At 41.4% G+C, this 17,849-nt stretch overlaps 1 protein-coding gene across 1 annotated transcript; it reads left to right on the top strand.

Annotated features, from left to right (window-relative positions):
- The first annotated feature begins 520 nt into the window (after nucleotides 1-520).
- On the top strand, nucleotides 521-16,233 carry obsl1a (obscurin like cytoskeletal adaptor 1a). Its single transcript, XM_042512966.2, has 25 exons — nucleotides 521-973; nucleotides 2,007-3,279; nucleotides 5,009-5,278; nucleotides 5,455-5,715; nucleotides 5,839-6,144; nucleotides 7,110-7,376; nucleotides 7,467-7,742; nucleotides 8,067-8,181; nucleotides 8,493-8,653; nucleotides 8,804-9,076; nucleotides 9,163-9,438; nucleotides 9,558-9,833; nucleotides 9,936-10,211; nucleotides 10,298-10,573; nucleotides 10,660-10,929; nucleotides 11,015-11,281; nucleotides 11,353-11,622; nucleotides 11,806-12,072; nucleotides 12,597-12,863; nucleotides 13,003-13,115; nucleotides 13,245-13,398; nucleotides 14,405-14,566; nucleotides 15,013-15,117; nucleotides 15,195-15,461; nucleotides 15,647-16,233. Exons 2-25 carry the CDS (start codon nucleotides 2,097-2,099, stop codon nucleotides 15,922-15,924), a joined length of 6,636 nt encoding a protein of 2,211 aa, XP_042368900.2. The 5' UTR covers nucleotides 521-973; nucleotides 2,007-2,096; the 3' UTR covers nucleotides 15,925-16,233.
- Nucleotides 16,234-17,849: the final 1,616 nt, after the last annotated feature.

Raw genomic sequence — 17,849 nt, 5'->3', positions numbered from 1 at the left:
TTGTCATTCTTCCTGTATGAAATGAGAAACTGTTTCCTAACATCCTGATAGTGAGGATTTTACTTGCCAGGTCATAATGGGCTGCTTCTGACACTTGGTCAACCTTTTCCTTATCAGCGTCCTATACATCACTAACATCAGCCTTAAAATTGTTTTTCTTATTTCGCCTTAAAACATGTCATTGTTGTTTCTGTTCATTCTAAAGATCACTGCTCTCTATGAAACCTTTTCTAATAATGATGTGACTCTAATTTGACCTTATTTATGGGTCAGCATGACTCATGAGTGAAGGAGCTCCAGCAGGTGGGGTGTCCTTTCTCTTCTGAGGTTTATCTCAGGATATCTGTTGAGCTGAGTGATCCGTGGCAGAGCGTGGCCTCCCCTCTATCTTTAGTGAGCCACGCTCAGTGAATGGAGAGCCTAACTTTATCTAGCCCACTGTCATCGAAGCTGCTGGTATTTTTAGGCGGTGGCTTGCAGTGGCAGCAGCTGCGAAAGCATTTCATTGCCCCCCCCGATTCCAACTCTCTCTCTCTCACTCTTTAGTCTTTAGCAGTTGGACAATGACAGTATCAGAACTGACGCCTGAACCAAGCACACATATTCCTCTCTGCCACCTGCAACCAAACCAAGTGGATGCACCCGAGACAAGATACCGGCGACTATCAGCGACACAGTGTGAATGGAAGATTTGATTTTTCTTACTTTCTATGAATCTCACTGACCAGGAAGTGTGTCAAATGTAAGCCACAATCCACAAACAAACCAGAGACACAAGGAACAAGAGCTGAGGAGGGTCACGACTGAGGAAAAGAACAAATATCGGCCTTTTCTACCATTGAAAGAATAATTTAAAGAAGAGCCAACGCTCATATGAACTAACTCATGCCAGCTTCAACTTCTTGAGGACATTATTTTTAAGTAAACTTCACATCATTGTCAGAATGCTCTAAAGACAGCAACTCATCCAGCGGTAAGTTTATCCTTTGTTCAGTTTTCTGGTCAAATTCTCAGGCTGCACTATGTTTCCTGTTTTATGTCTCTCTTAACACTCCTTCTCAAAACTCAGGCCTGCTTATATAGAATATTTTCCATCCATGAAGTGTCAAAGCCTTTTTTATATCTTTACTGATCATAAGACTTTAGAAATATCTGACCTGCTGACCGAAGAGCTATTTTCTAGCCAAGACAAGAACACATGATGACATGATCCATGCTGTTTAGAGGAAGTGCATCAGATGGCGATGAGGAGAGTGGGGTGCGTCATACAGCAGGGACAGTTAATGCCAATAGAAAGATGGTGACAACATGAGGGAAACAAATGAGTCACATGAGAGAGACTAATGCTTTCCAATAGCCCCTACATAATCAAACCATAAGATGTTGTGAAAAGACACAATCAAGAAAGATTTAATTAATGAACGAATTAGGCAAAATGACAACAATACAAAGACAAACCCTGGGGGAGGATACAGCTGACATTTATGCTCAATTCATACAGACAGTAATGGGATTAGTTTTGTGTAAACTGACGGCAGGCTGCAGTTTGTGTGCTATGTGACACATGGTCTCTGGTGTCTTTTTTTGGACAGACTACTTTATAAATACACTCTTCAATGAGCTACAGCACCAGCTGAGAGACGCAGAGAGGGGTTTGCTCAAAACCTACTTTACAAAACCACCACGCATGTGATAAACACCTTACTAAATATGTTCAGTTAAGCCTTGATAACTTCACAAAGTATTCAGAATATTTGAAATATTTGAATACACTCCTCCCTGCATTAAATCATCAAAATTAGAATCCCTAGTCATAAAATAGTCCTTTTTAAGAGAGAAAAAAACTGAATTTCTCTCAAATTATCTCATATTTGATACACAATCATCTGATTCCGGTCAGGTGTAAACAGAAATGTACAAGACAGTGTGTCATTACAGGTCTGAGCAAGTTCTGATGGTCTTTGTTTTGGTCACCTAATGAAATCTACATTTTCTTTATCTTCCAGATCCTTCACCAAAGATAAGAGGCTCTCGTCGAAGCAATCCAGCAACAAAACATATTTCTTCATTCATACCACTGACAGGGTGACTTCACCATGGATATTTTTGGAGGTGCTCCCCGTGTTTTGGGCTACCCACGTCCTGTGGTGGCACAGTGCGGCACAGACGCCACACTGAGGTGCCAAATAGGTGGGGACCCTCGTCCTGATGTGATCTGGGAGCGTAAAAACATCCAGATATTGTCAGATGGACGCTACAAGCTTTCTGAAGAGGGGAAAGCATACCTGCTGACCATTACTGGAGTGACTCTGCAGGATGCTGGCCAGTACATTTGCAAGGCCAGAAATAGCGTAGGTGAAACTTATGCAGCAGCCTCCCTCAAAGTGGAAGGAGAGGCCCAGCCACAGGATGGAAGGCAAATAAGCGTTAATGGTATGCAGCAACCGATGAAAGAAAATGGAGAATTTGATGGACACCAGAATGGCTACGGCACAGTACAGAATGGTGTACACAAGAAAGAAAATGGAGAGGAGCTGAATGGAGAGCACAAGCGGAGCTTTAGTGAAAAGCAAGAGGAGGTTGATTTAACGTCTGATGATAAACCACGATTCCTCATCAAGCCCCTCTCTCTGCGCGTGGATCGTGGAGAAGATGCCGCCTTCTCCTGCAAACTCTGGGGCACTCCTCTGCCCGAGGTGACATGGGAGAAAGATGGGAAGAAGCTGAATGACATCTTTGAGAGTGCACACTTCAGCGTGAGCAATCAAGATGGCGGCTGGTTCCAGCTCAAAATCTACAGCACGCGCATGCCAGACAAAGGTGTCTACACCTGCAGGGCCATCAACTGCCACGGTGAGGCCTTGGCCGGTGCTGTCCTTCTTGTCGAGCCCGTACCAGAGCGACAGGACAGTAAAATGTCCTCAAACAGTCAATCAAACAGCCAGTGGTCGCCAAAGCACAGGGGCGGGAGGCTCAGTCTGTCGAGGGTCATAGATGAGCCACCTGTCAACGTGTCTAAAGCCAAGAAGTTTGCGGTGGCAGAGGGGAAGCATGCCAAGTTCCGCTGCTTTGTGACGGGGAAGCCCAAGCCAGAGATCATCTGGAAGAAAGATGGGGTTCTCCTTGAGCCTGGGAGGCGTCACCTGATATTTGAGGACAGAGAGGGTTACTACACGCTGAAGGTGCTGTACTGTAAAGTGCAAGACACAGGGCTGTATGTGTGTGCAGCATCAAACGCTCTTGGAAACACCCTCAGCGCGGTTCACCTGTCCGTCAAAGGTAGGAGGTGCTTTAAAGAGCTCTGTCTTCCTCCATAATCCTGTTTGAATTTCATTCCTCAATATTTTTTTAGTATTCAATAAAAATCAAATGTTAATGCTCAAATTAAAATGCCCTGTTATTATTGCAAACCCAATTTATTAGTAGGGGTTTTATATATTATTATAATCAATAAAATAGACTCCTCTAACATATATAAAGCACGGCTTCTGCTCAATATTAACTGTCAAGGTTTCCTGTGCTCTGCTGCAGCGTGGCTCTGTGTGTGTGTTTTAAGCCCTGCTGTCAGTAAAACACATACAGGAGAGAAAGAAGTGCGATTTTTTGGCCTGGCAGGGGCTCCCAGTAAATATCACTATAAAACCCATGTTTGCTGTTTAGAAAGTACAAATCTAGTTAAACAGTTAGTGGCCTGCTCACTCATGTTTTTTTAAGTGGTTTCCTCGAGCGCACAGCTGAAAGGTATGTATGTGGTTTGTTTACATGACTAAACAAGAGTGCATATGTAAGGGATTTGGTGTGTGAACAGAAAGCGTAAAACACAATGCAATAGTCAGATGCTGACTTGCTGCTAGGACACTGGCAAAACATTTTTGAAAATAAATGTAAAAAATACACATTCTTTCTAATTTAAGCATTTGAATATCATAATTTCTTAACTATTGCATTTATATTCGACAACAAAGATTTGTCCCAACAAACCTACTGCTTAAAGGATTGTTAGATGGATGGAAAACCATTGCAAAAAATCAATAAAAAAATTCCTACATGACATCTCCAAAATTCAAACCGACAATAAAGATGCTGAAAAGAAGTCATATTCTTCATCATCCCAAACAAGAGCAGAGAGCAAATAACATTTCAAGAGATTCTGTGCCAGAGTCATTTTAGTCATTATTAATGACTAATGGTCCAAATGAATGAATCATTGCGTCACTGATGCATCCAACCACGAGCTGCACTTGCACGGGCTAATTACTTTGTGTGTACTGTTGCAATGCATGGCATCACCTTTTTAAGTGGCTAATTATTTTGTCCTAATCCCTTCAAAATGGGCAGATCATTCTCAGGGTCACATGCCTTTTCATACTCACAGTCCTCCACAGTGCCAGCTGCCTCCATCATTAGTGTCAGTTTAGTCTCAGAGTCAACATGCTGGTACTTAATGTACAGACAATATGGGGTGGCTTTACAGCAACTGACAGTGGCCTAAAAGTATTCAGTGGTGGCACGAGAGATTTAGGCTAACTGAAGAGTTTGTACTACAATAAAAAAAGTGTACCCGGACTTGGTATGGAATGCTGTACTGAATGTAATAAAATACAGATCATATTTCTGATTAATAAAACTAATTATTACTAAAATCAGTCAATTTAACACGAGTCTACATATTCTTCACTTTCAGTCATAACTATTATTTCAGATGTCTGTTTTCAAAGGGTCAGTATCCTGTTAGAAGTAATTATCTCTTCTCTTAAAAAACTTGTCCCAAATTGCCACAGCAAGACAGTCTTAGTCAAAATCACAGTAACACTGCAAAACAGCTTCTCTTTTTGTTTTAATAATACACATGCATCTTTGTGACTGAACATCTATTTTTTGTCTATTTAAGCCATGACTGACGATTGTAAACTTCTCATGTTATAATTGCTATTATTAACATCTGCAGCTCATCCACTTGTTTTTTAAGTTAAAACATCTGCACTTACCCCTTTCTCCTGTTCTCCAGGCCCAGCTGTGCGGTTCAGGCGTCCGTTAAGAGACGTAGAGGTAAGGGAGAGAGATGTCGCCGTGCTGGAGTGTGAGGTACCTGACGAGTCGCTTCCATCTGCCTGGTACCTGGAGGACCAGCGGCTGATGCCCAACAGTAAATATGGGATGGAGCAGAAAGGAGCCACACGAAGACTGACCATCCGTGATGTCGGGACAGACGACGATGGGGTGTATTTCTGTGAGATGCCTGACGGAGCAAAGAGCATTGCAGAGCTATCAGTTAAAGGTATGCTGTACTGAATGTATGTATGCAGTATTTTAGATTTGTGTAAAAAAGGTAATTAATCATGTGCAACAAATAATAGATTTTATTTGTATTGCACTTTACATTTGGAAAGTTCAGCTAAATAATTTGTTGTACAATTCAAATGAATGTAAATAAAAGAATGTTGCTACTTACAGGCACTATTGTTCGTAAACTTCCCCGGAAGCTTGAGGTCCTGGAGGGTGAAAATGCCGCATTTTGCGTGGAGGTGGAGAGCGACGACATGGAGATCCACTGGTTCAAAGACGGTTTGAAGCTACACGAAACTCACCAGACGATCCTGAAGTCTTTCGGCAAAACTCACATTTTGGTCTTTGTCAACGTGGCCTATCACGACTCGGGGGTAGTGACCTTTGTCACAGGACGATCGAAGACGTCATCGCGTCTCAAGGTCAAAGGTATGTTTAGGAAACACTAACCCACATGTTTGCAAGATTTTAAGCTTTGAGTTTTAGTTTTTACAATTTTAAACCTTCAAAATTTTCACACCCGTTATATTCTTTGCCCTCTCCCTCTGTAAGCCTTGAGGCATTGTCCTCCTGTCTGTCCTGGTGGAGTCAAAATGGATGTAGACCGACCCAACAGCGCCCTGCTTACCTGGGTTCCTGCTTCCAACAGTCCGACCTCCACTAGATCCATCTTTGTTGTGGAGCGGCAGGAAGTGGGCTCCCAAGAGTGGCAGAAGTGTTTTACCTCAGAGACCGCCACGTCAGCTGAGGTCAACGGCGACAGCGTGCCGTGCGAGGGCAACTATCGGTTCCGTGTCTGTTGCATCAACAAGTACGGGCGAAGCGGCCATGTGGAGTTTCCCAAAGCTGTCCATCTCGGTGAGGAACTCACTGCGAAGTAGAATTTAACATCTGTTATTCTGTGTATTTCACTTGGATACAGTAAATCGAACTTGGCTAACATATCAGAGAAGTCAAATTACAGGCATATATTGTCTCATCACAAATATTAAAGTATTGGCTACATGTGGGCAGATATGTACAAAAAAATAAAAGTACCTACATATTTTACAGAGTGAATCTTTACGTTAATTTTATCCTTATTTTTCAAGAAACATGTTTAATGCATTTTAGTTGTATTTATGTTGCATTTCTAGAAACATTTTATGATATTTTGAGTTCCAGTGAGATTTGGTGTTCAAAAAGTATTTATTTTATTTTTTGTTAGGCTTTTCCGTTGTCTCTCATTTTGACAAGGGCCATAAAATTCAGTAAAAAAACTTTTATTACCTGTAGTTTCATTTTAACTTATTTAATGGTAATAAGACATTTAATAGCATTTAATATTCATTTTCATATTTTAATAATTGACGTACAGAAAAAGCGTACAGATTATGCATTTAAAAGAGCATGGAGCGAAAAGATGTCAGACCGCGCGGTCACTTTTTATCAACACAACACGAAGCAGATGAATGATTTTTTTTCTTCTTTCACAGCCAGCCCAATCACAACTACTGGCTACTTAGAGAAACACTGAACACTCGTGATACTTTACAATGGTATGGTATCTGGACAGGGTTGTGAAAATTAGGGCAGATTGTCCTCAGTGTTCTAATCTATTAAAAATGTTGAACAGCCTTCAGATTTTTCCATCATTGTTAAAACCACTCAGTCAATGACAAAAAATATTTAGTTAACATGGCCTCTGTTATCAACCGTGAACTATCATGGTTCTGAACAGAGGGATTCTTGCCATTTTTATTTGGTTTATGTGATCTGCTTGTGTGTTTATAAAGAAAACTGAGTGTTTTTTGTTTGTTTTGTGCTTTTTCCGTGTTATTTAGTTCCTGGACCAAAGATCTGCAGTCGACTCAAAGCCTGTGAGGTTGTGGAAGGAGAAGATGCTCACTTTTCCATTGAATTGTCTGCACCAATGGTTGGGACCTGGTTTCTCAATAGCGCTCAACTACAACACGGTGGACGATTTTCAATTAAACAGTCCCAAACACGGCATTCATTGGTTATCGGTGAAACTCGCAACACAGATGACACAGCAGAGGTCACGTTCATAGCCAATGGAGTCCGGGATTCAGCTGTGCTCAAAGTTACACGTAAGTGTAACAATCTACGGTTACATTTACCATAAGATGGATACATTTATGTTTATCTTTTGTTGATTTCATGTGTTTATTTCTTTGCAGCTGCTGTGGTGAAATTCAGTCCTCTGTCAGATTCAGACAGCCATAAGAGGGTGGACTTTAGTGACCCAATTGTGCTCTACTGTGAAGTCTCCCACCCCTTTGCAAAAGTGTCCTGGTTCAAAGACGGCAAGGAGCTCCAGGTGACAGATGGCCTCAACATCCAATCAGATGGGAACATGAGGAGGATTGTGATTCAATCCGCTGATGCATCTCACTCTGGAGTTTATACATGTGAAACTTCAGAAGATGTCATCAAATTTAATGTGGATGTTGCAGGTAAAAACATTTTGAGGAGTTGATAAAGTTCAGGTCTTATTATATATTTAAGAACTCATGCATGCTTTCAATCAGTTGACAGAAATGTAATGACTCCTTTTTAAGTTTCTATAAATACATTTTTATCTAGAGGAACACAATATATAAGCTGTTCAAATTTTTATATCAGCATAAATTTAATAAGCAATATGATATTGTGACCTTTAGCTCAAGTTATGATTTAACTAAACTGTAGTAGAAATACTTCTCATGCAAAGGAGGCATCCTTGAGTACCTTGTTTTCCAGCTGTTGACACCTATCCTTGCCTCCTCCTGTTCTTCAAGGTCCTTCTGTGGAGTTCAGGCCGGTCCCGGAGGAGGAGCTCCATAAGAGTAGCATGGAGCTGGACCCGGTGGTGCTGCTCTGCCATGTCTCAGCAGACGATGCTGAAGTTGTGTGGTAAGACGACGAGGAGTGAATTCCTGTTTGAAAACATGAAATACTATCAACTGGTGCCTCTATTTATGCTGTTTTGGAGCATTGTTGTTTGTTTTTCGTCAATGTCTTTTATCTGCACTTTGAATAACTTTTTTATTTTGTATCTAATTACCCGCTGTGATGGTCTAAGAACAGAGGGATGTCTGTAAAGCCCTCTGAGGCAAATTGTGATTTATAAAAAAAGGGCTTTATAAATAAAACTGACTTGACTTGACTCATTTTCAATTATAGATCCTGTGTTTTACAGTTATCTGTGTGTGATTTGGACCCAGGTATAAAGACGGCTGTGAGATCCAGCCCAGTGACAACATCACTCTGCAGGCAGAGGCAACCATGAGGAGGCTAATCATCCGCTCTGCAGAGATTTCAGATGCTGGAAGCTACATCTGCCAGGCAGGAAACAACAGCATGGAGTTCACTGTCAATGTCAGAGGTATAGGAACCTTTCTGAAAGCTGTTTGTCCAAGTCTCTCTTAATTCATGAAAATTAAATAGATGAAACTAAAGTTGGCATTTTTACACACATAAGCTGCGTTAGAAACCTGATTTGACCTCTTTCTGCTTCCCCTAACTACAAACACAGAGCCTCCAGTAATGATCGTGGAACCTAAGGATGATATTGTGATGGAGAGCTACATCTCAGAGGAGATCAACCTGCAGTGCGAGTTGTCTCGTACCAGTGGGAGGGTGCGCTGGTTCAAGGATGGCCACGAGGTGGAGGGAGGGGACAACTTGCAGCTTAAATCTGAGGGTCCTTACAGGAGGCTGACCATCCTCAGCGGCTCGGTGGAGGATGGCGGAGAGTATGTCTGTGAAACAGATGGAGATTCTGTCTTTTTCCAGCTGACTGTCAAGGGTAGGACTGAAATTTTCCACAGTGTGCACTTTCTAATTTCTGAATTAATTTAAAAGTCACATTTACTGTTCTTCCTCCTACACTAGAACCACTGGTAAGAATAGTTTCCCCGAGGGAATCAGAGCTGGAAATGACCCATTTAGCCTCAGAGAGACTGGAGCTCAGCTGTGAGATCTCAAAGGCAGATGCCCCTGTCCGATGGTATAAAGACAGCCTGGAGGTAGATGAGAGTCCTAACTTGATCCTGGAAGTGGATGGAGCCAAACGCCGGCTAATTATACCCATAACCACTGTGGATGATACAGGGGAGTATATATGTGACACTGAAGATGACTCTGTGGCCTTCTTGATCACTATTACAGGTAAGAATGAGGACACAAGGGTAGTTATTTAGTATAATGACAAACGGATCATTTTGATAGCATTTCTACCATTTATGACTCTTTCCTCTCCTAAAACGTTATTCTGTCTTTCCATTTAGAGCCACCAGTGACGCTTACTCGTCCCAAAGACATGCCAGAAAAACTGGAGAGTTTTGCTGGCAAACCAATAGAGCTGGAAGTTGAGGTGTCCCGACCAGGTGCTGAAGTAAAGTGGTGGGTAAACGGCAGAGAAATAGAGGAGAGCAGAAACGTCACCATCACAGAGGACGGGTTCATCCATCGTCTCACCATCCACTCACCCACCCCAGAAGATTCTGGGAAATACACCTGTGACGCTGTTGATGATAAAATTGACTTCCAGGTCAAAGTTTCAGGTAAAAGACAATACTGGGTCAGCTTTGGAGATGACTTCTGTGACAAAATTCTATTATAAAGACCACAATAATGAGTGTTGATATGTAATTCTGCATCCTCAGAGCCTCCAGTGAAAATCCTAAAAAAGTCAGAGATTACGACAAATCTTAAATCCCTGATTTCTGATGAAATTGTACTGGAGTGCGAGCTCTCCAGAGCCAATGCCGTGGCCAAATGGTACAAGAATAACCGTCGTATTGAGGGCGATGAAAGGTTCTGCGAAGAAGAAGAAGGCACTTTCCGCTCATTGGTCATCCTCAACGCTGAACTCGGAGACTCAGGAGAGTACTTCCTGGATGTTGGAGATGACAGTATCAGCTTCCAGGTTATGGTAGAAGGTAGGATTCATTTAGTTTCATTAATTAAAAGATTTGGTTTAAAACCTGTCCCTTACATAAATGATGCGTCTCTTCTTTGGCCTTAGAACCTCCAGTGAAAATTGTAGGCAACTCAAGTGATGCTGACTACCAGGAGATGATGGTAGGGGAAGACCTGATCCTGGCCTGTGAAGTGTCCCGTGCAAACGCTCCGGTCCAGTGGTATTGCAACGACAGGCTGCTCACCAGTGACTCGCGAACCTGCATTGAGAGCTACGGTACTCTGAGGAAAATTATAATCTCAAACGTCCAGCCCTCTGATTCCGGGAAGTACGTGTGTGATGCTGTGAATGATAAGATGATGAGCGTTGTCAGGATTGAAGGTAAAACTCACAGTGATGTCACCAAAAATATGATTATCAATATCAAGATAACCTAACATCTGTCTCTCTTCTCTTTTCAATCAAAGAGCCTCCAGTTACATTCGTGAATAAGGAGGATGACATTGTGGTGACAGGTTATGAAGCAGAGAGTGTGACCTTAACAAGCTATGTGTCCAAGGAGAACGCTCAAGTCCGTTGGCTGAAAGACTGGACGTCTGTTGAAGGCGAACGTACCCGAGCACTCGTGGACGGCCATAAGCGCACCCTTACCATTGAGCCTCTGAGGCGCTCTGATGCTGGCGAGTACACCTGCGATGTCAACACGGACCAGATGCACTTCAGCTTGCTGGTTAAAGGTTAAAATTTAATTTTGTCATCTAATACATTTGTAGAGCTCTTCAGATTACACTGCAACTTATTTGGGGTTTTTTTGTATCACAGAAATGAGGATCAAGTTTGTGTTACCACTCCGAGACACTGTAGCCCATGCTGATGGCATGATGACCCTCCGCTGTGAGGTGTGCAAGCCAAAAGCAGACGTCCAGTGGCTGAGGAATGGCGTGGAGTTGGTTCCAAGCAGGAGGTTTTCTATTCGGGCAGATGGAGTTGAGCGGAGCTTGACCATTCATCGTTTAACTAGAGAGGATGCTGGCGAATACGCCTGCGAGTCCAGAGATGACCGCACCGTGGCAACGCTGAGAGTAGAGAGTAAGTATGCCAATAGAGAATCTTTTCGTACTTGAAATAGAAGGTTGGTTAATTTTCTCATGTCTCTCCAGTGCCTCGAGTGGTGGAGTTCCTCACAGAGCTTCACAACACCACTGTGCTGGAAGGAGAGGACGCCACCTTTAAGTGTGTGGTTTCCCCTGATGATGTCCAGTTGGTGTGGCTCATGGACAATGAAGCTATCACCTTGGGCGATCGTTTCCAGGCAAACCAGAACGGCCTGTGCCACACTTTGGTGATCAAGAAGTGCCAGATGTTGGACTGTTCGAGGATTACAGCAGAGGCAGAGGGACAAAGAAGCAAAGCAAGCCTCAAAGTTCAAGGTAATGCTATGAAATGAAAAGAAAGGATATAGAGCATTACAGGAATTACCAGCAGTTCATTTTCAACAATATTTAAGATAAGATCGGGATTAATAAAATGTTATTAAACCCGAAGGAAACTATTGTGCCAGATTGCTCCAAAAATACAGTAGCAAATAAGAATACATTTCCATCTCTCCTCAGAGGCTCAGGTCATGTTTACAAAGAAAATGGAGGCTGTCATGGCTGAAGAGTTTGGCGAGGCCACCTTGGAGACAGAGATCAGCCTTGAGACGGGAGAGGTCCAGTGGATGAGGCAAGGGGTGGTGATCCAAGCCAGTCCCCGACACACGCTGGCCCAGAACGGCTGTAAACGCAGCCTGACCATCCAAAACCTGACTCTGTCAGACCGGGGAACCTATCGCTGCGAGACTTTACATGACCGCACGCAGGTCAAGCTCAATGTAGAACGTAAGTTGTCCAAGCGTGGTGTGGACATGAATAGACATTTGCATGTTTGCAGAGAAACAGATTAATCAACTAATTGTTTCAGCACTAAGAGACATTTTTGAATACCTTCTAATGACTGGAGACCGACCCAGATGAGTTCTAGGTAACCGAGGAACAGAAGATATTGTAGATGTGTTTCTCAGTATGTAACAGTGCAAAAAGATACTAAGAATAGCAGGGTGCGACCTGAATGTGTGAAAAGGTTTTTGCAACAAGGCCATGCTGTTATACAATGTTCTGAATGACACTGTGACAATGGACCACGAAGCTCCCATAGGTGTTGTTTTTGTAATGGGCTAAACTGAGCCGGGTCTATATTTGAACCACCTTTTGTTGTCCTTGAAACACTGCGTTCTATTAATTTACAGACAGAATTATCTATGCCATTAAGAAGTGTGTATTATATTGAAGAATGCATGAAAAAGAGGTATGTATTTTTAAACACTCCTCTTTTACATTCCTCTCCCTCATCTATTCCAATCCAGCCCGTAAAATCTCCATCCGTAAAGGCCTCACTGACCAAGAAACCTTTGAACGAGAGACTGCCTCCTTCGAGGTGGAGCTCTCCCACACAGATGTGGAGGGAATCTGGCAGAAGGACGGCATCCGGGTGAAACCGAACAACCAATGGCGGGTGAGCACCAATGGGCTAGTCCATAGCCTCACCATGTCCAACCTCACCCTGGAGGACACGGGCACCATTGTCTTCTCAGCCGAAGGAGTGCGCACCAGTGCCAGACTCACTGTCAATGGTAAATATTTGCCTGTGGACTCCCTTATTAAGTGTTGGCAGTGTTTGATTTATCATCGTAAAACTATTTAAATTCTATGGGAGAAATGGATGGTGAGACTTAAACTGCATATGATTTATTGGATTTGTTATATTGACAGAGACTCCAGTGTCTATCATGAAAACGCTAGCTGATGTCCGTGTGGAGGAGGAATTTCAAGCCACTCTGGAGTGTGAATTCTCCAGACAAAACATCGATGTCAGATGGCTTAAGGTAAAACAAAACAAATAAATGCTTTCACTTCCTTTGACAGCGTTCACCCTCATTGTTGAAAAAATGCAAGATGTGATAAGTTTTAGAGTGATGAGAAATATCTCTGTTCCTTTGCTTTCTGTGAATTAGAACGGGACAGAGTTGAAGCCGGGGAAGAACTGTCGGATCTACTCCATGGGCCGGAAGCGGTTCTGTCAGATCATGCAGTGCTCCCGGGCCGACTCTGGCACCTACACATGTGACGTAGGGGAAATCAACACTTCCTGTTCACTGGAGGTTTATGGTAAGTGCTGTTACAACACACATCTCATGAAAGTTGTAGTTGGTAACTTTTGTTATATTTGATAAAACTGTCACTAGATTCTGAGTAGTGCATAGACAGTTATGTTCCACGGCTCCTCGTGGTATTTCTAATGGCATTTGTAAGAATCCACCATGCATGAACAAAAAAATAGCCCACAGGCCCAAACTGGCCCGCCAAAAGGCCACATCCAGCCTAACTGATGACTTTGTAGAGATGTCATAAATTCCACTTTTTTAACAAAAATAACTGCTATTCTTATTTGTCCACTGGTTGGAACTGTTTTCTTTTTCCAAGAAAAATTGACCATTTCTAATCTCTTCATATGTAACTGGAAACCAGTATGCTTGGTGTTTCACAGCGCCAGTGCTCAAGGAATGTAATATTTGGTACCACAATCGGATGCATCATGACAAAAAATACAAGAACTCGCAAGGACAACTGAATACCCTATTGCTAACAAAATAGTATCATCATCAAAGCTACACTACAGTATAAGAATGAGTTTCTGAAGACTTACATTCTGGAAAAACCAAGACAATGATGAAATTGCACTTAATTTTCTTAAGAAATCAGGTTGTTTTTAATCTGTTTAAGTACATGTATTGTTTATTATTAAATGTTAGTGTTTTGAGAATGTAAGCTGATTGTACTTCTTTACACTAAAAGAAAAGGGAAAAAATGGTTTTACTGGTCTAGCCCACTTGAGATAAAATTGGACTGTATGTGGCCCATAAACTAAAACAACTGTGACACCCCTGGTTTACAACCAAATATTACATTGAAAACAATTTCAAAAAACAGTTAGTGCTTTGAAAATTATCTGTTTTGTTAATATTTATGATCTCAGTACTCATCTGAGTTGTATGTTGTATTGTGTGTGCAGACACTAATCTATATCCCCACCTACAGGTTGCAATGACAAAGATGATTACTTTGTGTTTGGCCTCAAATATTGCTAATCTAAATCTCTTTACTAACCTTACAGAGCACAAGCTGGAGATAGTGCAGGATCTGGAGGACCTTTACATTCAGGAGGACCAAAACGCTGTCTTCATGTGTGAGGTTTCTCTGGAGGATGTTACAGGGGAGTGGTACAAAGACAGCCACAAGATCCGGCCCACCAGCACCATCAAGATCCGCACTGAAGGTCAGAAAACGAGGGGGTTGGTTATTGATGGGTCTGAGCAATTCTGATGAGATGAAAAAACAAATTTGATCACTTAAAAGCAACTTGCTCAGTAATAAATGTAATACCAAAGGTGTGGAATGGACAGTCAAACAAGAGAGCTAATAGTGAAATAATAAAATTAAAAAACATAAAATTGGGAAAAATGTAAATACATTTTTGAGTGAATAAAAAGCTGCTGCTAAAACTAGTGAAACCAGGATGTAGGAGGACCTCTGGTGGGCATATAGCAAATAGCAAGACCCATGAGGGAGCAGAGAGCAAAGTTTTACACTCTAAAAGGAGAAGCAAGACAAACAGATGGGTGAAAAATCAAATGATTAAATATCATTAAAGTGTCTCCAAGAGCTTCCACAACAACTGCAACATAAAAAAGAGTCAACAAGGGTGTTTTTGTTCTCCTTCAGGGACCAAACACTTCCTACTGATGTGTAATGTCACAGCTGAAGATGCTGGGGAAATCCGCTTTGTAGCCAAAGATGTTGAATCTACAGCTTACCTTGAGGTAGAAGGTAAGTCGCTTTTTGCCTCAAAAACATCTCTCTTTTTTAAAAACATATTAACAGCTTAAAAATATTCCTCTCTTCAGAACTCCCTGTTTCCATTGTAAAACCCCTGCGAGATCGAACAGCCCTGGAGAAACACCGCGTGATCCTTGAATGCACCGTTTCCACACCTCGCTCCACTGCCACCTGGTACAAAGGCAAGAAGGAGCTGTTTTCATCAGATCGAGTGGAGATCCTGGCTGACGGCTGCTCCCATAAACTTGTGATCCAGCAGGTGGCTATGGAGGATGAGGGCAACTACAGCATTGAGGTCGGGGAGCACACATCCAAAGCCAAACTGATGGTGGAAGGTAAGTTGGATGGAGAACTGAGGACTTGAGCCTCAAATTAAAGATAATTTAAGTAGTTTTGCAATACCTTTACTGCTCCAGCTCACAAAAAAAATCAAGTGTGGTTGGGTGTGACGGGTTTTAGCAATACTAATGGGTATTTGTGTTCTTACCATAACACTTTCTTTCTTTCTGTGCCACTGCAGCCCAAGCCCTTGTCATGGTTAAAGACTTAGAGGATGTGGAGGTAGTGGAGTCTGAGCCCGCATCCTTCAAGTGTGAGGTGTCTTTTGACATAAACAAGCCTCCCCTTTGGACTCTGAATGGGGAAACCCTTCAGTCGGGCCCCTCTGTCCGCCTGGAAAGCCATGGGGCAGTCCACAAACTCACCCTGAAAAACACAAGCCTAGACATGAGTGGGGAGGTGAAGTTCACCATGGGGAAGGCCAAGAGCAGTGCGACACTCACAGTGATGGAAAAGTAAAAAAGAGAGAGAAACGTAAGTGACTGAGAGAAAGAAAGAAAGTGACTGCAAAAATGGGAATGGCTCGTCACCTAAAACATCCATTTGTCATGTTTGGATAGCCTACATTGCTCTGTTATGAGTTTATTTCAAGTTGAAAGTATTCTGTAAAGTAAGAAGCATTTAAAATCTGAAGCATGTTACTTTATCCGAGTTATTCCTTTTTTTACTGTGTAGATGATATTTATTTGCCTCATACATATTTATAATTGACTTTACATTCTTGTATTCTGATCAAAATTCCCCCAAATAAAACACAAAGTAACAGTGGTTAATGTCACGGCGTTAATTATTTTCTGACTTCGGAGTCCATTAAAATGCAATGGCACTTAATTTTGTAATATTATTTTATGATATCTTAATACATAAATCCATGTATATAAACAATTGCATTTTCACATAATATGTAAGTCCAACGTTTTAAAACGCACAATAAATATTTGCTAAACACCAGGACTTAAAAATCAAATAAAACGTTTATACGTTACCTGCTAGGGAGCAAAACAGAATAAATTAGCAGCTTATTAGCTAGTTAGCCTCAAAATAGCGGCTTATTAGCTAGTTAGCATCAAATTAGCGGCTTATTAGCTAGTTAGGCTCAAGTTTGCGACGTATTACCTAGTTTATCTTAAAGTTAGCGGTTAATTAGCCAGTTAGCCTCAGTTACCTTAAAGTTAGCGGCTAGTTAGCTAACTAGCCTCACTTAGCCTAACGTTAGCGGCTCATGTTAGCATAATGCGACTAGAGGTGATCTAGCTCGTTTGTGCAATGATTTGTTAATAATAAGAGATGGATGATTTTTTAAGAAGTACAAACTGAGTTAAAACGAGGGTAAATATTGGACTTACATTAATCGGCTGGCCAGCCACAGGACTCAAAAATGCATGTTACGTCGCATTTGCTGTCATTAGTGTGACAGGACAGCAGCTGACGTCAGCTAATTAAAAAAAACGTGTCGTGCCGGATGTTATGCTGCGCCACGTGCACTACAATAAATGGCTCTGGATGCTCCCAATTGAATAATAAAATAAATTAATAAATTAATGTAGCTATAACATACTGTTAATAGCAAAATTTTATACGAGAAAGAAGTGCTTAGCTTTTATTTAATGTAACACCGTTTCTAAATGTGGTAACCGACGTTTATCACCTAATTTCTGTTAGGGACTGTTCGTTATTTACGAGTGGAGATTGAATGGTGCAAATCAGGAGAGGCACTTCAAATATTTTTTAAAGTACTGGATAGGGAGTTATGTGTCTGGATTTGCCTCAGGGGCATGGAGTGCCATTTAGTTCGTTTTAAATAAATAAATAAGTGCCGGAAATTAAAAAAAAAATAGGGTGATGAAACAAATCCATTAATAAATAAATAGGGCAAAACCAGGCATGAATAAACAAATCCATCAATAAATAAATAAATATGAGGAGCATTAAATAAATAAATGTGATTATAAAATAAATCCATAAATACATAGGGCAAAACCAGGCATGGATAAATAATTGAAATATTACATTTATAGTATTTAGTATACAGACACACACCAACACACACACACACACACACTATGTATATATATATATATACATATATATATATATATATATATATATATATATACATGAATACCCACAAGTGGCTTTTAAAGGCATATTTTCTTTAAAAATCTCCAAAATCACACTGTTTATAATGGCCAGAAACTGTGAAACATGATTACATATGGTGAAGAAAGGGTCACTCATTTTCCCACAGTCACTCTGGGATTTTCGTAGCTGCAGGGAGGGTCATGATTTCAAAAAACAACAACAAAGACAGAAGTTACACCCCAGCTATCCAGCTTCTCTGATAAATAAAGTACAGTCCATCAATTGTTTGATTAACAGGGATA

Source organism: Plectropomus leopardus, chromosome 24 (assembly GCF_026936395.1).
Source record: "Plectropomus leopardus strain MGB_pleo_1.0 chromosome 24, ASM2693639v1, whole genome shotgun sequence".
Classification (NCBI taxonomy): Eukaryota; Metazoa; Chordata; class Actinopteri; order Perciformes; family Serranidae; genus Plectropomus; species Plectropomus leopardus.
Note: the sequence above shows the minus strand (reverse complement) of the source record. Positions and strands in the feature narration are given on the sequence as shown.

Coding starts and splice junctions, on each gene's coding strand:
- obsl1a (XM_042512966.2), top strand. CDS start 2,097: ATGGATATTTTTGGAGGTGCTCCCCGTGTTTTGGGCTACCCACGTCCT. Junction 5,716..5,838: donor ATCGCGTCTCAAGGTCAAAG/GTATGTTTAGGA, acceptor TCCCTCTGTAAG/CCTTGAGGCATTGTCCTCCT. Junction 12,073..12,596: donor GGTCAAGCTCAATGTAGAAC/GTAAGTTGTCCA, acceptor ATTCCAATCCAG/CCCGTAAAATCTCCATCCGT.